Below are 15,949 nucleotides of genomic sequence, written 5' to 3'. Positions count from 1 at the left end.
CTTGTCCTTAATAAAAAAAATGAAAGGGTGAAATTCGAAGAAAAAACTATTGTGAGAGGTGGGAGGTAGGAGTGGTGGAGGAGAGCTTGTAAAGTACAAATTCATTCTCCCTTGGAAGAAGAATTTTCTTGGTGACCTTGTCCTTAATAAATAAATAAAAAATAAAAAATAAAAAAAGGGGTGAAATTCGAAGAAAAAACTATTGTGAGAGTTGTACCATTACCAACATAAAGATACTTATTGCATGGTAATAATTAATTATAAAGTGGTGTTTATTTTACACTCATTATTGCACACAAACTCTTTTTTTGCATTGAACACGTGATCTGAAGTCACGATTTCCACTAGTTATTGTCCATAATCATGAGAGTTCAGCCATCTCATTCTCGTAATCTCATTGTGCGTGCACCTAACAGTGTGTTTCTACAAGTGAGGATGGGTAGCAACTAGCTAGCAAGTATCTGCATAGTTGAGCTTGGAATAGACAAGTTAATGTGCAATAATACCCTATCCATTATTAATTTATTACACTTCTTTTTCTCTCCCTTGATACCAATTAGCATATATGAATGATTTCAAATCTTTCTGGATCTTGAAGCATATGCTGCCACCATTTCCGTCGGTTGTATCATTTTCCAATTGGGAATTAAGTTGTAACTCATTCTTATTCATGAAATGTATTCATATTGAGTCTGTTTGGAATTTACTTATTTTGCTAAAACTGAAAATTTTTTACTGAAAGTACGGTAGATAAAGGTAAAAATTAACTGAATAGTAGAATGAAACCCATAAATAGTATCATGAAACCCATAAATAGTATCAAAAAGTGTAATAAAACTCATAAATAGTAGTAAAAATAAACTAAATAGTAAAGTAAGTTGGCAACTATTTAGGTTTTCAATCTAAATTGTTTGGGCTAAAAGGTCAAGATATATATATCTGTTTCACTTTTTCCGTGGATTAATGTACATCTTGTACTGGCCGGCCCTCAAATACTCCCTCCAACCTTTCCCATTACATAGATAATAAAGAATATTTTGCTTTGTGCTGAAAAGATCTAAGCTATTAGTACTACTTGACACGTGACATGTGAAATGTGAATCACCAAAATCTCTCTCTCTTTCTCTAATTATTAAATATATTTGGATTCAAATTCCTATATCCCATTCTTGTAGAAAGTAAAATATAAAAACTGCTTTTATGATGATTAAAAGCAGTTTTTATATTTTTATATAAAAACTGCTTTTAATCATCAATTATTGGAACATTTTTGTCCCCGCTAAGTATCAATTATTGGAACTGAGTATCAGAGTATAGACATCTTCTCCCCTGGTTATGATTTTTCCATTTCACTAAAACAACTATATGCAGTAATATCATTATTTATTGTTCAATAAGATTGCTTAATGCTTAGTTTGAAGCATTTTTTTTATATAATTACAATCTTACTATATTATAAGGGGTCTATAATTCTGACCTTTTACTCAAAAAATATTCATAATTAGTTTTTTTCCTTGAAAAAAAAATAAAAAAAAAAGTTAACCACACAAGGGAAAGAAAATAGGGTTGCTATGACTTTTTTTTTTTTTAATACAAGATAGAAATTCTACTATAATATAATTTAAATGTATATGTGTTTGAAATTCTCTCATGGAAATTTGAATCCCAACTCTTGCACCATATACCTCACAAGCACTTATACTTATAAAGTGACCATCACGCCAAAGGTGCATTATAATAAGGTTGTCATGACTTTTAAGTGAAGTTTGTAATATACTGTGTTAAATCCATAATTAATGAGTTCCTCACGATAGATTCAAAGGAATAAAGTGTTCCCAAAAATCTTAAAACAATTATTGATTTCCTTAACTAAGAATCGAATACATAAAAGTGATGGAAAGATAGCCAGGATAAATCTATTCATTTTCTTTGGGTTTCCATAATGAGAATATCTTAAATTTTTTATTGAGCAAAACATTTCTCCTTCTCTTTCACTCTTTCTAATATATTGTGCTTTGGACCCATGGTACTCCTGATATATATAATTTTTTTCCTATTTATAAAAGGCTAAGCTCTCTATTACCCTACTTTGCATCTTTGAATAGAATATTAACCAACAGAATCAGGCACCAAAAGCTCTCTTTCTACGATTTCTGTTCAACAGTTCTTTAGTTGGGCCATAACATAGGAAGCTATTAAGCTAGCTAGGAAAAAAACTTAGATGATGCGGGAGCAATGCTCCCTCCTCTCACATGAGAGATGGACCCCACATGTGAGTCCCATCATGGGGCTCACCCCTCATGTGAAAGAAGGGAGCACTGCTCCCAAAGCATGTAAGAATTACCCCTAAACTAGAGTGGCTTGCAGCAAGTTCTATATAAGGGGTCTCACCTATAATCTTTGTATAAGAAAAACAAGACAGCAAATCGGTTTATATATCTGTTTGTGTTGTTCTTTTGAGCAATATGGCAAATCTTGTTAAGGCAGGAATGGAAGGCTTTGCTCTTTTAGACGACTACTATGGCCGGCCCAGGAGAACCGATAAGCAAGTTCATCAGAAGAAACAGGTAGAGATCAATAGCAAAAAGGCTGCAGAGATCTATGGTGGGGTTCTGGTTACGGATTACTCTAACGGAAAGGCAAATCGCTTTGGTACTGGGCTTAAATACTAGCTAGCTAGCTAGCTCTTTCTTGTATACTTTTTTTGTGGATAAGTACTATAAGCACTCCTCTTGTATTAGAGATCGAAGTGATATATATACTCTTCTGTACTGTAGCAAGCTAGAAAATATGATTTGCTTGTAACATATATAGAAGCGCTTATGTTGAAGTTAGGTAGCTAGCTGTATCCTCCTGTGTGTTTATGCAAGGAGCTTACTTTGTAAATTTTAGCTATCATGTAATCATATAAATATATATATATATATATATATATATATAAGTGCTTAGCTTGTTCTCCTAGCTCTCCTGTAACTATGAAAGTGGGTTTACTTTGTTTCTTTTCTCTCTCTCTCTCTCTCTCTCTCTCTCTATATATATATATATATATACACGGCTTGCAGGATTGAAGAATCAGGAGCAAGGACTACTAAAGAGTATTTAAAATCAGTGCAACCTATTAGATTTAGATCTTATATAATAGGTAAGATATTGATTTTGATTTTTGATGAGTAGAGTAAGATTTTGAAATTAGTTGAATAATTTTGTTTTTCTTTTTCTTTGGGGTGGGGGGATGAGGAGGACCAGTAATCAATTAAATAATCATCCTTGACTTTGTTTGGCGGTTTTTTTTTTTTTTTTATTTATTTTACTTAGGTTGCGTTTGAATTGGGATGAAAACTTCTGCGTCTGCGTCTGCGTTTACGTTTTTTTTTTTTTTTTTTTTTTTTTCACGCGTTTTGGAACGTTTTGGGTGTTGCGGCTACTGTTCATGCACTGTTCAATGAACAGTAGACGCAAACTTTGACTTTTCAAATTTTTTTTGGACCAATCACAGCACATAGTGTACTGTTCACGGACCCACAAATTTCACTTTTCAGCAACTTTTTCATTAAAAATGGGTCCCACGATACTATTCACACATTTAAAAATTATTTCGCTACAGTGTTTTTCAGTTTTCAGTTTCAGTTTTCAGTTTTCAGCTGTATCCAAACGGACCCTTAGTGTGTGGGTCTGGATTAATTTTTATCTATTAATTTATTTAGTTAATATGATTTTTTTTAAATCTCTTCTCTTTAATTTTTTTTTAAGTATAATTGTACTTCTGACAACTTTCAACAAAAGGTTTAATTCAAACTCACACAAGAGAGCAGACTACCCAATTCAAAAACCATTAAAGTGGACTAGAATTTTTTACTAATATATATATTTAAAAAATATTTAGATTTTGAAAATTTAATTGAGTGGACTCTTAAAATTAATTTGGCTAACCCTTAATATTTACATTTGACACCACCAAACTCTTTGGTTCAGATGGCACATCCTCAAATACAAAGTGTTTGGGCCAGGTCTGAAAGGGGAGATGGGGTTAGGGTAGAAGCGTAGTAGCATTTCTAACCAATATAATTAAATAAAAATAATAATAATAAAACCTGTACATTTGACTAAAAAATGAAAAACTTAATATAATTGTTGTTTGTAATCATATGACCTATTATGTCATTTAATCAAATTACAAAACCTATGATTAAAAATTTAAAAACATTGTGAATGACCCTTTTAATTTCATAAGTTGTTCTCAAAAAAATTTTAGTAATTTTATAAATAAGGAGTTTCCCTTGAAACTAATTTAAAGGGAAATTCTGTTGAAATGTTGAAATAGTCTCTAATATGCTATATAAAATATTATCGTCTGCTACGTTTTAACTAATAACAGTGCAACAGAAAGAAGTTTGTTTCACAATATGGTGGGCGTAATTGTGGTGGGTGATCAATTTTGTTGCTGATATAGAGAGAGGTTGATGGAAGAAAAGTAGCTGCCTACTCCGGATAGGAACCCATATTAAAACACAACGCCTAAATCTATGGAAGCCATGCACGCAAAGCATCACTAATTTTAGCCAAGAAAATTAACTGTAACAACAAACCAATATTCTCCATGAACTTTAGACCTCTCATGAATAGACATTATTGGAAAGAATTAGTTTTTAGCTGAAAACAAGGTATATTAAATAAAGAAGACACAGAAAGAGAGCTTTATTCCCCCTATTAGTTCTTAGGCCTCCACCACCGGAGGCTTTTAAATTGAAAAAAAAAAACAAATAAAAAGGTAAAAAAGAACAAAAGAAAAAAAGAAGAAAAAGAAAAATCAGTGCTCTGAGTTTGAGGGTTCTTTCAATGGCCATTGCAGGAAAAGCTTGTACACTTACCATTCTTATCATCTTGTGCTTTGCATTGGCCTACTGTGAGGCTTATGCCAAGGGTGTGGTCCGTGGAGTTCCCGATACATTCCGTGGTTCTAATTTAGCTCGGCATGACGTTCTTGCTCCTGGTGAGAAAGTTTTTAATGTATTACAATTTGGAGCCAAGTCTGATGGAAGGAAAGACAATACCCAGGTTAATTATTTTGCTTGATGAGCTTTCATGTTTAATTTGGTTTACATAATGAATGTTTAAAACCAAGATACAGTTATTCAAACGAATCATATGATTGAATTTAATTGTCACAGTATAAAAAATACATATAAATAAAACATTATGATTGAATTCAATTGGAGAACTATAACTAAGTTTTGTCATCCTGCTTTCATGAGCTTTTGAAAATTTTACACTACATTGCTTTAATTTTATTAGGTAGGTATATGGAGAAGATTGTATAAATTAAACCTAGGCCACAACTAGAATGTGGTTGTGGAACCAATCTTAGACAAAAGAGAGATTGAAATATTTACCGTGAAGTTATTGGTGGAAGCAGTTTTAAAGCAGTCAAAATGTTCTACAATCACTGCCATGATTCTTCCATTGATGACATTTTTAACAAGTAATCCCAAATCACGGGCCGACTTGTAGTATTATTTTTTATCTAATGATTCGTTCGACAATGACCGTTTTATTCTATGTTATCTGCCTTTTTGCTCTGTATTTACGTGTGCCTGTCATTCTTTCTAATTATCTCTAATACACACGTTATTTGCGTAATTTGTGATGTTAAATATCATTTTTTAATTATCCAAAAATCTTGTGACTCTTTTTTTTAATATATATAATAAGAATCTTGTGGCTTAATGTTACATCAAGGTCTACTTTATGAAAGGTGCTAGACTTATATAGTTATATCTCTCATCTCCTGCTTCTTGTAAGCAAAACAAGAATATTCTTCTTCATTGTTACTTTTTTTGTTTTTTGTTGACTAGTGAATATTCCAAAATCTCAATTTTTATCAATATGGTAGTCTGTGTAATAAGAAAATAATATAGAATGCTAATTTTGAAATTCGTTTAGGATTATATTTAATGGATTTAATCTAGTTTCCACTTTAAAAATATTTATTTATTTTTCCAGAAAATCAGAACATTTTGGACTCAATCTTGAGACTTATTTACAGAAAACAGTTTTCTTTTCTTCTCTTTTCTTTTCTTTTCTTTTTTTGAAGTGAAATTTTAACAAAATATCTCCTGTTGTACAAACTTAAGGTGGAGATTAATTAAAACCCAACTTTTGTTTTTAATTTCAACCGTCTATTGAGTTAAAATTTTAAATAAAAAATAAATAAAAAATCTCCCGTTAACAATCCACAAGAAACCAAAACCAACATGGAACGGACCCCAAATAGTCCATGATTTTCTACTTTACCAAATCGTTCTTACGCAATGAGAAAGTGATATAGATTGGTTTTTGACCTGATCAAAGGAATTTTGTGGCTTTCTTTCAAATAATAATAATAGGTTTAAGGATACAAAATTTTGTACAACCGTTGACAACCTGTAAAAAAAAATAATAATAATAATAAATAAAAGACTCTGAATTCTGAAAAGTTGTGAAAAACTGAAAAAAAAAAAATTCATTAGACGGTCCAGGGATCTCACAATAGAATTATAGATTATAATCAACAAAATTTCAATGCCATGATGAACAACAAATTAGACGCATTTCTAAATTTTTTTTTTTTTTTTTTTAGTTCAATATATTTTCGTCATCAATATTCACAAAAAGTTCACTACATTATGGGTCTGATCATGATCTCACACACACACACCTTGCAGGCTTTCATCCAAGCATGGCGTGCCGCATGCGACTTCAAGGGACCATCAAGGCTACTCATTCCCGGAGGGAGTTTCTTAATATCTCAGGTTGTGTTTGGAGGGCCATGCGGTGGCACAACTCCCAAAGTTGTTCAAATTCTTGGGACCCTGAAAGGATCAACTGATATCAGTGAATATCCTGAAGCTTATTGGATCGTGTTCGAATCCATAGTTGGCTTGGTTGTTACAGGTTCTGGAAAAGGCATTCTTGATGGTCAGGGTGATTCTGTTTGGAAATACAATGACTGTAGCCATAGTAGCAGTTGCCAGCCACTCCCCGCTGTAAGTTTCTGCACTATATTTTTGTCATTATTTATTGTTACTCGACAAAACTTAAGTACAATACTTTAGTATCATATACTTTAGGTTCTTTACTTAATCACAAACAACATCTAACGAATTGTACTTCAAATTTTGTTCAATCATACAGTAATGCTGGTTTGTGTGTCCATTTATGTTTATGTTTCTGTTTATTTGATGCAGAACTTAAGACTCAACAAGGTCACAAATGGAGTTATAAGAGGCCTCACTTCCCTTAACAGTAAAGGGGTTCACGTGTTCATCACTAACTGCGAGATCATAAGGGCACGCAACCTTCACATAAATGCCCCCGCAGATAGCCCGAACACTGATGGCATTCATGTTAGCCATTCCAACGATGTGAGAATAGCCAAATCTACCATTCGCACTGGTGATGATTGCATCTCTATTATCCAGGGAGCCACCAACGTTCGCATCAACAAAGTAACCTGTGGCCCTGGACATGGCATTAGGTATACACATAATTCTCATATACTTAGAAAGTTCTGCTAACATCTAATTTGTTACTTTTTGAAACCCCAAGATTTAATCTGTTATTTTTAAAACTATGGTGTTTAATTTGTTATACCACCTAAAATTCAAAGTTTGAATTGCAATTTTCCCTATTTACTTTGAAAGTGAATGATATAAATTATCAGCATATATATGTCTTTTCAATTGAGGCTTAGAATATTGAAAGTGAAAGTCCATTTTCTTTGTCAATGACAGTGTGGGTAGCCTTGGCAAGTACGAAAACGAGGAGGATGTGAAAGGCATCACTGTGAAAAATTGCACGATGGTTGGCACAGAAAATGGAATTAGAATCAAAACATATCCAGGATCGAAAGAGAGTTCAGCATCGTCCATGCTTTTCCAGGACATCATCATGAACAATGTTAAGAACCCCATTATCATAGACCAAGGCTACTGCCCAAAATCAAAGTGCAGCAACAAAGCGGTTAGTCTCATTCGCCATATTTTTTCCATTGAACAAACTGCCTTTGCAATTTAGAACTTGAGTAATTCCATTATCACCAATTTTTTTTATGCACCAATTACAACAGACTATATCATCAGTTATGAAAATTGTTGTGTCGCTAAACTATGGTACTTTATATATGTGCAGCCATCGAGCGTAAGGCTCAGTGACATTCATTACATAAACATTAGGGGAACCTCAAGCACGCCAAATGCAGTAGAGCTCTTTTGCAGCTCGCAGTATCCTTGCCAAAATGTTCAGTTGTATGACATAGATTTGAAGTCGCAGCAGAGGGGGCCGACTGCCGCTTCGTGCACAAATGCAAAAGTACGGTTTGGTGGAAAAATGAACCCACCACCTTGCAAATAGGTGCCTAGCAGAGTTGAAATTACACCTCCAGCCCCTTTGACTCTATAAAAGTATCATTTTGTATTAGTATATAATGAAGGTCAATGGGGTATAATATCCCCATACACTACATATATGGACCTCAGAATGAAAATCGAAATCGAGAAAATGTTCTTATTTTTGTAGCCTGGTTGTATAAGGAATTAATCAACTTATTAACCATGAGCTCGGAACAAGTTTGAAATTTTTATCTGATATAGACCTCAATTCCGAAATGGAGGATTAGATTTTAAGTCATTTTTTCTTTGAAAAATGCTATATCTAAAACTTATTTTATAAATTGCTAATATAATGAGTAGTTATTGGATGGAGACGAGAGATGCTCATTTATCAAGAAAGAAAAAAAAAAGAATAAATTCCTTTATTCTTTCTTCTTAAAGCAACTGTCAATCGAATAATGTCAAGTGACATGAGTGATGAGACTGCAACTTATTTTATAAATTGCTAATATAATGAGTAGTTATTGGATGGAGGCGAGAGATGCTCGCTTATCAAGAAAGGAAAAAAAAAAAAAAAATTCCTTTCTTCTTTCTTCTTAAAGCAACTGTCAATCGAATAATGCTAAGTGACATAAGTGATGAAACTTCCACCAAGGCATGGCAATGCTACATAATTATGCATTTAATTTTCACAAAATACTTAATTTACTACCAGTTTTACTACAAAAGATTTAAAAAATGACATGACAACCAATATTATTGGTTGAATCCCTTATAAAAGAATAAACAAAATTGGTTGTAGCCTAAGGCTATAACCTTGCTCAATAAAATATATATTACTACATATTTTGAAAATTTATCAGTCGACTTACATGTTCTTTACGCTTTTAATACACATGTCAAATTTGTTTCAATCAGATATTATCTATATATATATATATAAAACCGAAACTTTTGAAACTTTCACAATTTTCCACGTCAGCACATCATTAAAAAAAAAAAAAAAAAAACATAAGCCAAAAAAATAAAACTTTTCTAAAACTTTTAAAAAAAAAAAAAAAAACATTAATGCAATAGCTTTTCTAAAACCCTAACCCGTTATATACTCTAACTTCTTTTTCTCTAAAATTTCCTTCTACCAGCTCCCTCAACCCAAAGCTCCTCCTCTACCAGCTCACCCAACGTTCAGACCCACGGCAAAGACACCATACCCACAAATCAACAGAGATCTCCTTCCTCAGAACAGAGATTTCCTTCCTCAGACCCACGTCAAAGACCACTTCTCCTTACTCCAAAATGCAGACCACCAACCACCGCAGAGATCTCCTTCCTCAGACCCACGACAGAGCATCCAAAGAATCAAAACCTACCATACCCACCATTCCCACAAACCAACATATATCTACCGAAGAGGTATAACTCTGTAAATTTCTGTCTCTGTGTATGAGTTAGGGTTTTGTTTGGTTTGGGTTTTTGAATTTTTTAACCATATTTGTTGAGGTAAAAATTCTGATTTGCTTTTCAATTGAAAATCTATCTGCCCAGTTATTACTTCCTATATACTGTTCTCTCTCCACTTCAATTGTTCATGGATTTTTTTTGTGGTTGTGGGTGATCTGCTTTGGCGTTTTGGGTTGCTGTGGCTGAATGGTTGGCCTTTGGTTTGCCGGCATTAAAAGGTTTTTTTTTTTTTTTTTTTTTTTTTAGGTTCTGGCGATTTAAGGTGGAAAATTTATTTTAGGTTTTGAACCAAAATTGGGGTTTGGATAGTTTGGGTTGTTGTCTTTACCAATATAAACTATGCAAATATGCAATAAATTTAGTTTGATGCGGCTTCAAATATTTTTTGGTTTAATTCAATCTTTATCGGGTAAATAACTACTTGAGTAAAAATCCAAGGGTTTGCTGGTGATTAGATTAGATGAGCTTTAACATGTGATTTTAATTAAATCGCAAACTCATTCCTATACAGACTATCAATTTCGTTCCTTTGTCTTGGGATCTTTATTGAAATTTCTTATATGTGTGTAATCCAAGTAAAAGGGTAGTATATGTATATGCTAAATTGCTAAATTTCTTCTAAACGCACAGCAAATATATGGTTGCTGTTTTAAATCTTCTTTTATGGGACGGAGTTTAATATCATTGAACAATTTCTTATTCTTTGACATAGTTGATGTTAAGCTCTTTTGGAAAGTAAAAAAAAATCAAAATTTGATGATTTTTGATGCATTCATTCATCTTATGCATTTAATTGTAGGAAAAGGAAACTGGGTAGCTGATTATTTCAAGAAACAACAAAGGATCCTTAAAGGTTGTTTGCGTATGCTGTCTTCTAAACACACAGCAAATATATGGTTGCTGTTTTAAATCAATATTCTATTTTTTATAGTTTGATTGAAGGAACATGAGAGAGTTTGAATGTTAATGTTGATTATAATTTCTCTGTACTGATTCTGATGTTGTGTTTCTCCCAATTATGAATATTCATTGGTTAGAAAAATAAGTGAACATAAGCAGAAACACATTTGGCATATATCACTAAATCAGTTATATTAGTTATGCAAATGGAGAATCTTGATCCATTTAATGTAGTGCACAGTAGCTCAAAAAGCAATTTATAAATGGAGGATCTCGATTTATTTCATTTTAGGTTCTTTACATCAAACCGAAAAGCTATGAATGTTTTTTTGCAGAAAAAATGCAGCTTCATGGTTTATGTTTTGACTGTTTTAAGTTCAGACTTAGAATAGTTTGGCTTTCTTAGGTTTCTTTTAGTTTGGATTTTTAAACATGGATTAAGGTTGCAAATTCTTTTTAGTTTGATTACTTTATGGTAATTACCTCTTACTAAAACACTTCTCTCTAATAAAGAATAAGATATTAGGGGTGAGAAAATTGGATGGGGTAGATTTTTTGTAGGCCATGTGACCCAAGTTTTTCGAGATTGTAGAAGAGTGTTTAAATTGATTGGGAGACCATATGCAATTAAGAGCATGATTTATATTAATAGGCTACCTATTTAGATAATCTTAATTTTTTGGCGAGTTTTTTAATTCTTGGTAATTCATGTTGGCAATGACACTGATTTTGGGTTGCAGATGGTCTCTTCTATTACAACTTGTAAGGTTGAATTTATTCAACCATCTAATTGGCTTTATTCCGTGCCAAATTTGCTTGTAATTCAGCATTTAGTAACCCTGTATTTAGGTGGGATTGTTGTAAGGGTAGTGAGTGAGATAGTGTGAAGATTGCTCAAGAGTGTGCAAGAAAACAGAGAGTCGCGGCTGGGACTCGCGACTGGACTCGCGGCTTCAACCCGCCAGAATCTGCACACGTGCCAAGCATGCTGGAAGATGAACAGTCATGCTAGCTGGAGCACTACAGGACAAAACAGGACAACTGGCCATACGGTTAACTCGCGACTGGAACTCGCGACTTAGTCAAGCCGCGATGTCAAGCCGCGAGCCACCCCTGTTTTGGAAAAACCTGACGTTTCGCATTCCACTCCTCTTCAGTATAAATACCCTTTTAACCCACGATTGAAAGAGAGCTTCCAGAGAGAATTTTGAGAGAGAAACCCTAAAGAAAAACCAGATTGTTTTACCCACAATCTCTACCTTAGAGTCTCATCAAAATCCCTCACTCTCTTCCTCTCCATTGTCAAATCCTTGAGAGGCCTTTATACCAAACCTGGTTCTCACCATTATCATCTCTGTGAGACAGTCGTTTGGAGTTCTGGGAAGCAGTTAGGAAGGAGCCAATCTTTATTGGTTGATGCTACGGTGAAGTAGCGGAATCCGGAAAGCTAGAAAAGAAAAAGGTTCGGCGCAACCTCGTTGGAGCAAGAAGCTTGGAGGGCTTAGGTGCATCGGGTAGATTAGGCTTGGAGGGTCTATTGCTGTCCTTGTATCCCAACTGTATTTTCTAGTGGATTGATTACCGCTTGGAGGGCGGCGGAGAGGTTTTTCGCCGAGGTCTTCGGTTTCCTCTTCGATAACATATCTGGTGTTATCGCTGTGTTTGCATCTTCCTTCCTCTCTATCTCTGCCTTTACATTATCTGCTGTGGTTTATTTTGTTGTGGCTTAGATAGTTGTTTAATCAATACCATGTTATAGCATATGTTAAGTTTCCGCACACTATTGTTTAACATATTGCGTGTGTTGATTAAATTGGTTTTTGGGGGTCTAAACGTTCAAAAGTGTTTTTGTACACGTTTTTGAACTTTCAATTGGTATCAGAGCGGGTACACATCTGTTTGGTTTCATTACCATTGTGTGATCCTTGACCCCCTTTCTTTTTGAGATGGATAGGTCTCAATCCCTTAATGCACCTCCATATTTTGATGGAAGTAATTATGCATTTTGGAAGGTTCGTATGAGAGCCTTTTTATGCTCCATTGATGAATCCGTGTGGGATGCTGTTGAGATGGGTTGGACCAAACCTGAAGCAGCCAAATCCACATGGGATAAGGCAGCACTTACTGCATCTAATGCTAACAGTAAAGCACTAAATGCTATTTTCTGTGGTGTGTCTCCAGATGAATTTCACAGGATTTCTCACATTACTATTGCAAAAGATGCATGGGAGATTCTGGAAACAACTTATGAAGGCACGAAGAAGGTGAAAGATACCAAGTTACAAATGCTGACCACTCGGTTTGAGGAGCTCAAGATGAGTGAGGATGAGTCTTTCGACTCATTCTATGGGAAGTTAAATGAAGTGGTTGTCAGCAAGTTTAACTTGGGGGAGAAGATGGAGGATTCTAAGATTGTAAGGAAGATCCTTCGATCATTGCCGGAAAGCTTCCGTGCCAAAGTGACAGCCATTGAAGAGAGCAAGGATCTTGACGACATCAAGGTGCAGGAGCTGGTTGGTTCTTTACAGACCTATGAAATGTCGCTGCCAAATCAACGGAAGGGTAAATCCATTGCTCTAAAGACCGTTAATGAGAAGGTGGAAGATCAAGGCTCGTCAGGAGAAGATATGGTTGACAAGGATGTAGCCTATCTTGTTAAAAATTTCAAGAAGTTTTTGAAATTCAAAAACAATGGAAAATTTGATGATAAGAGAAATTTCCAAAATTCTGGAAGGGAGAAGAGGGATTTCAAGAGGAAAGATGGAAAAGAATCCCAATCCACACAAGGTGTTACTTGTTTTGAATGCAACGGGCATGGACACTTCAAGAGGGAATGTCCTAATTATTTGAAATCAAAAGGCAAGGTGTATGCCACGACCTTGAGTGATTCAGACTCATCCGACTCAGAATCTGAAGAGAGCTGTGATGGAGAAGGGAACTATTCAGCTTTCATGACTATTGCTCATGTTGAGTCTTCGGATAAATTGAATTTGCTTGTTCAAGAACTTGGAGAACATAGTGAGGATGACTCACTAGGAATTGTTGAAGAATCGGAAGCTGAAGAAGAAGAAAGCACAGCTACTCTTCAAGAAAATTACAACTCACTTTTGGAGAAATCTGGTGAATACACAAGGGTGGCCAAGGCTGCTGTAAGAAAGATGAAGAAGGTTGAGGAGGACTACAAAAGTCTCCTAATCCGATATAGGGAGGCCAAATGCGAGATTGAAACTTTGAATGGTGAGCTCTCCGAAGCTTACACTAAAGTTAGATTTCTTGAAAGTGAGGTTGTTCAAGCAAATGCAAAAATAGAGAGGGTCACCACCAAGAAGCTTGATGATGTTATATCATCTCAAAAGAGCTTCTCAGACAAATCCGGACTGGGATATACCGGAGGAAGTAGCTCAACTGGAAATATCACCAAAGAAGTGAAGTTTGTGAAGTCCAAAGATCCAGTTGTAGCTGACTCTACGAGTGTGAACCTCGAGGTGGAGAAAAAGAAGAATGTGGTGGACCAACGGATGCTGAATCATCGGAATCAGTCTATGGGCAGGTCCGAGTCTCGTGCCAAGTCACGTCCACGACCACAAAGAGGTCCTAGAGGAACGTATGTGTGCCATTACTGTGGACTTCAAGGGCACACTCGACCAAATTGCCAAAAGCTGAGAGCAAAGAACAGTGCTACTCCTCAAGGGTCAGGAGGACCAAGAGTTGATAGGAGAACGTGGGCAGGGGATCAACCTAGAGAGCAAAACGGAGATCCCGGAATGATGAACGTGATGAAGATGATTGGTGCATTCACCAACTGCTTGGAAAGCTTCTCACGAAGGTTTGAAAGCCCTAACTCCCGTACCCAATCCTTCAAGGAAATCACCCCAAACGCAAGTGACGTGTGGGTGAAAAGGGGTACTCATGCATAAGCATTACAACATGTCCATGCATTAATACTTCCTATGCTTTGTGAATATGTTTGTTTGGTATGCTTGTTGTGTTTGTTTTTGGTTGTTTGTTTGTGAATATTTCTTAATTGTGTTTTATCATTCTTTTTGTTTCTTAAGTCAAAAATCCAAAAATTACATAAACATTTGAAAATCAAAAGGGCTTGATTGACTTTGTTGAGTTTTTGTCTTAAAACTCGTTTTGCCGTGTACCTTTGTGCTAATGGCTTTGTGCATTTTCGAACATTACTTGTTTTCATGCACTCATATCTCTTTGGGAAAAATCTTGAAATCTATGTGATTGTTGTAAATAGATCTTCAAACTTGTCATGAATGATTAGTGAATGGTTATGTTGATCTTGAAACTTGCATAGACTTGTGTCTATATCTCTTCCCATTTTTTTATTCTTTTTGCTAAAAAGAGCTCACTAAATGTAAATCTCCAAATGAAAAGAGATATTGAGCTGCAAAAACCTGTCGCACATTCTAGTATTTGACTAGGAAAAAGGGTAAGCGACTTTATATTAAAAGTGAAATTTCTTTCAAAAAGGCCAAAGGCCTATTCTTCAAAGAAAAATGTTATATATCCCTCTCACAATGAGAGATGATTGCCTCAAAAGATCAAATGTTATGGCTGAAAGTGGAGTCAAATGAAAGGCTCCAAGTTATGTTATCAAGTTGTGTGGGAAGTCATATATTCATATTTCTATAATTGAGATTGGTCACATGATCTAGTGCTAATTGTGTATGCCTTGGTTGAATTGATCATTGAAGCTTCACATTAGAAAAAGGACTATTTCATTGTTGATATCCACACACAACACACAAGTTTATGTTTGATAAATGCCATATTCATTTGTGTGATTGTACTTGATAAAATGTGTTTTCACATACTCAATCTTTGTTAATTCAAGCACAAAAAGATTTTTGAGTGTTTTAGGTGTTTTTGGAAAGTGTTTTTGCTGAAAAATCTGAAAATTTCAAAAATACAGTTTTGCCCTGTTTTGGCGGCTCAGTCGCGGGTGTGTCAAGTCGCGTGCCTCAGTCGCATCTTCGCTGGTCAGTTTTGGCGACTTGTTCGCGAGTGGAAGGTCCAGTCGCGAGATTCACTCAGAGATTTTCGCGGCTCAGCTCGCGACTCACTCGCGGGTAGACCTTCCAGTCGCGAAAAACACTTAGAAAAATTTTTCAAAATTTTCCTCTTGAGTACTTTGGCGGCTTGAGCTGGCGACTGTGTGGCGACTTGAACCAGTCGCGAAAATCGCGTGTTTTGCAGAAACAGGAGCA

The 15,949-nt window shown here is 35.1% G+C and overlaps 1 protein-coding gene across 1 annotated transcript; it reads left to right on the top strand.

The window, feature by feature from the left end:
• The first annotated feature begins 4,836 nt into the window (after positions 1–4,836).
• Positions 4,837–8,388, top strand: LOC126690253 (exopolygalacturonase-like). Its single transcript, XM_050385373.1, has 5 exons — positions 4,837–5,055; positions 6,702–7,022; positions 7,224–7,513; positions 7,770–7,998; positions 8,167–8,388. The coding sequence occupies exons 1-5, from the start codon at positions 4,837–4,839 to the stop codon at positions 8,386–8,388; spliced, it is 1,281 nt and encodes a 426-aa protein (XP_050241330.1).
• The last annotated feature ends 7,561 nt before the right edge of the window (positions 8,389–15,949 follow it).

This window comes from Quercus robur, chromosome 6 (genome assembly GCF_932294415.1).
Source record: "Quercus robur chromosome 6, dhQueRobu3.1, whole genome shotgun sequence".
In the NCBI taxonomy this organism is placed as follows: domain Eukaryota; kingdom Viridiplantae; phylum Streptophyta; class Magnoliopsida; order Fagales; family Fagaceae; genus Quercus; species Quercus robur.
The sequence above is the reverse complement of the archived record's forward strand: the minus strand, read 5'-3'. Positions and strand labels throughout refer to the sequence as shown.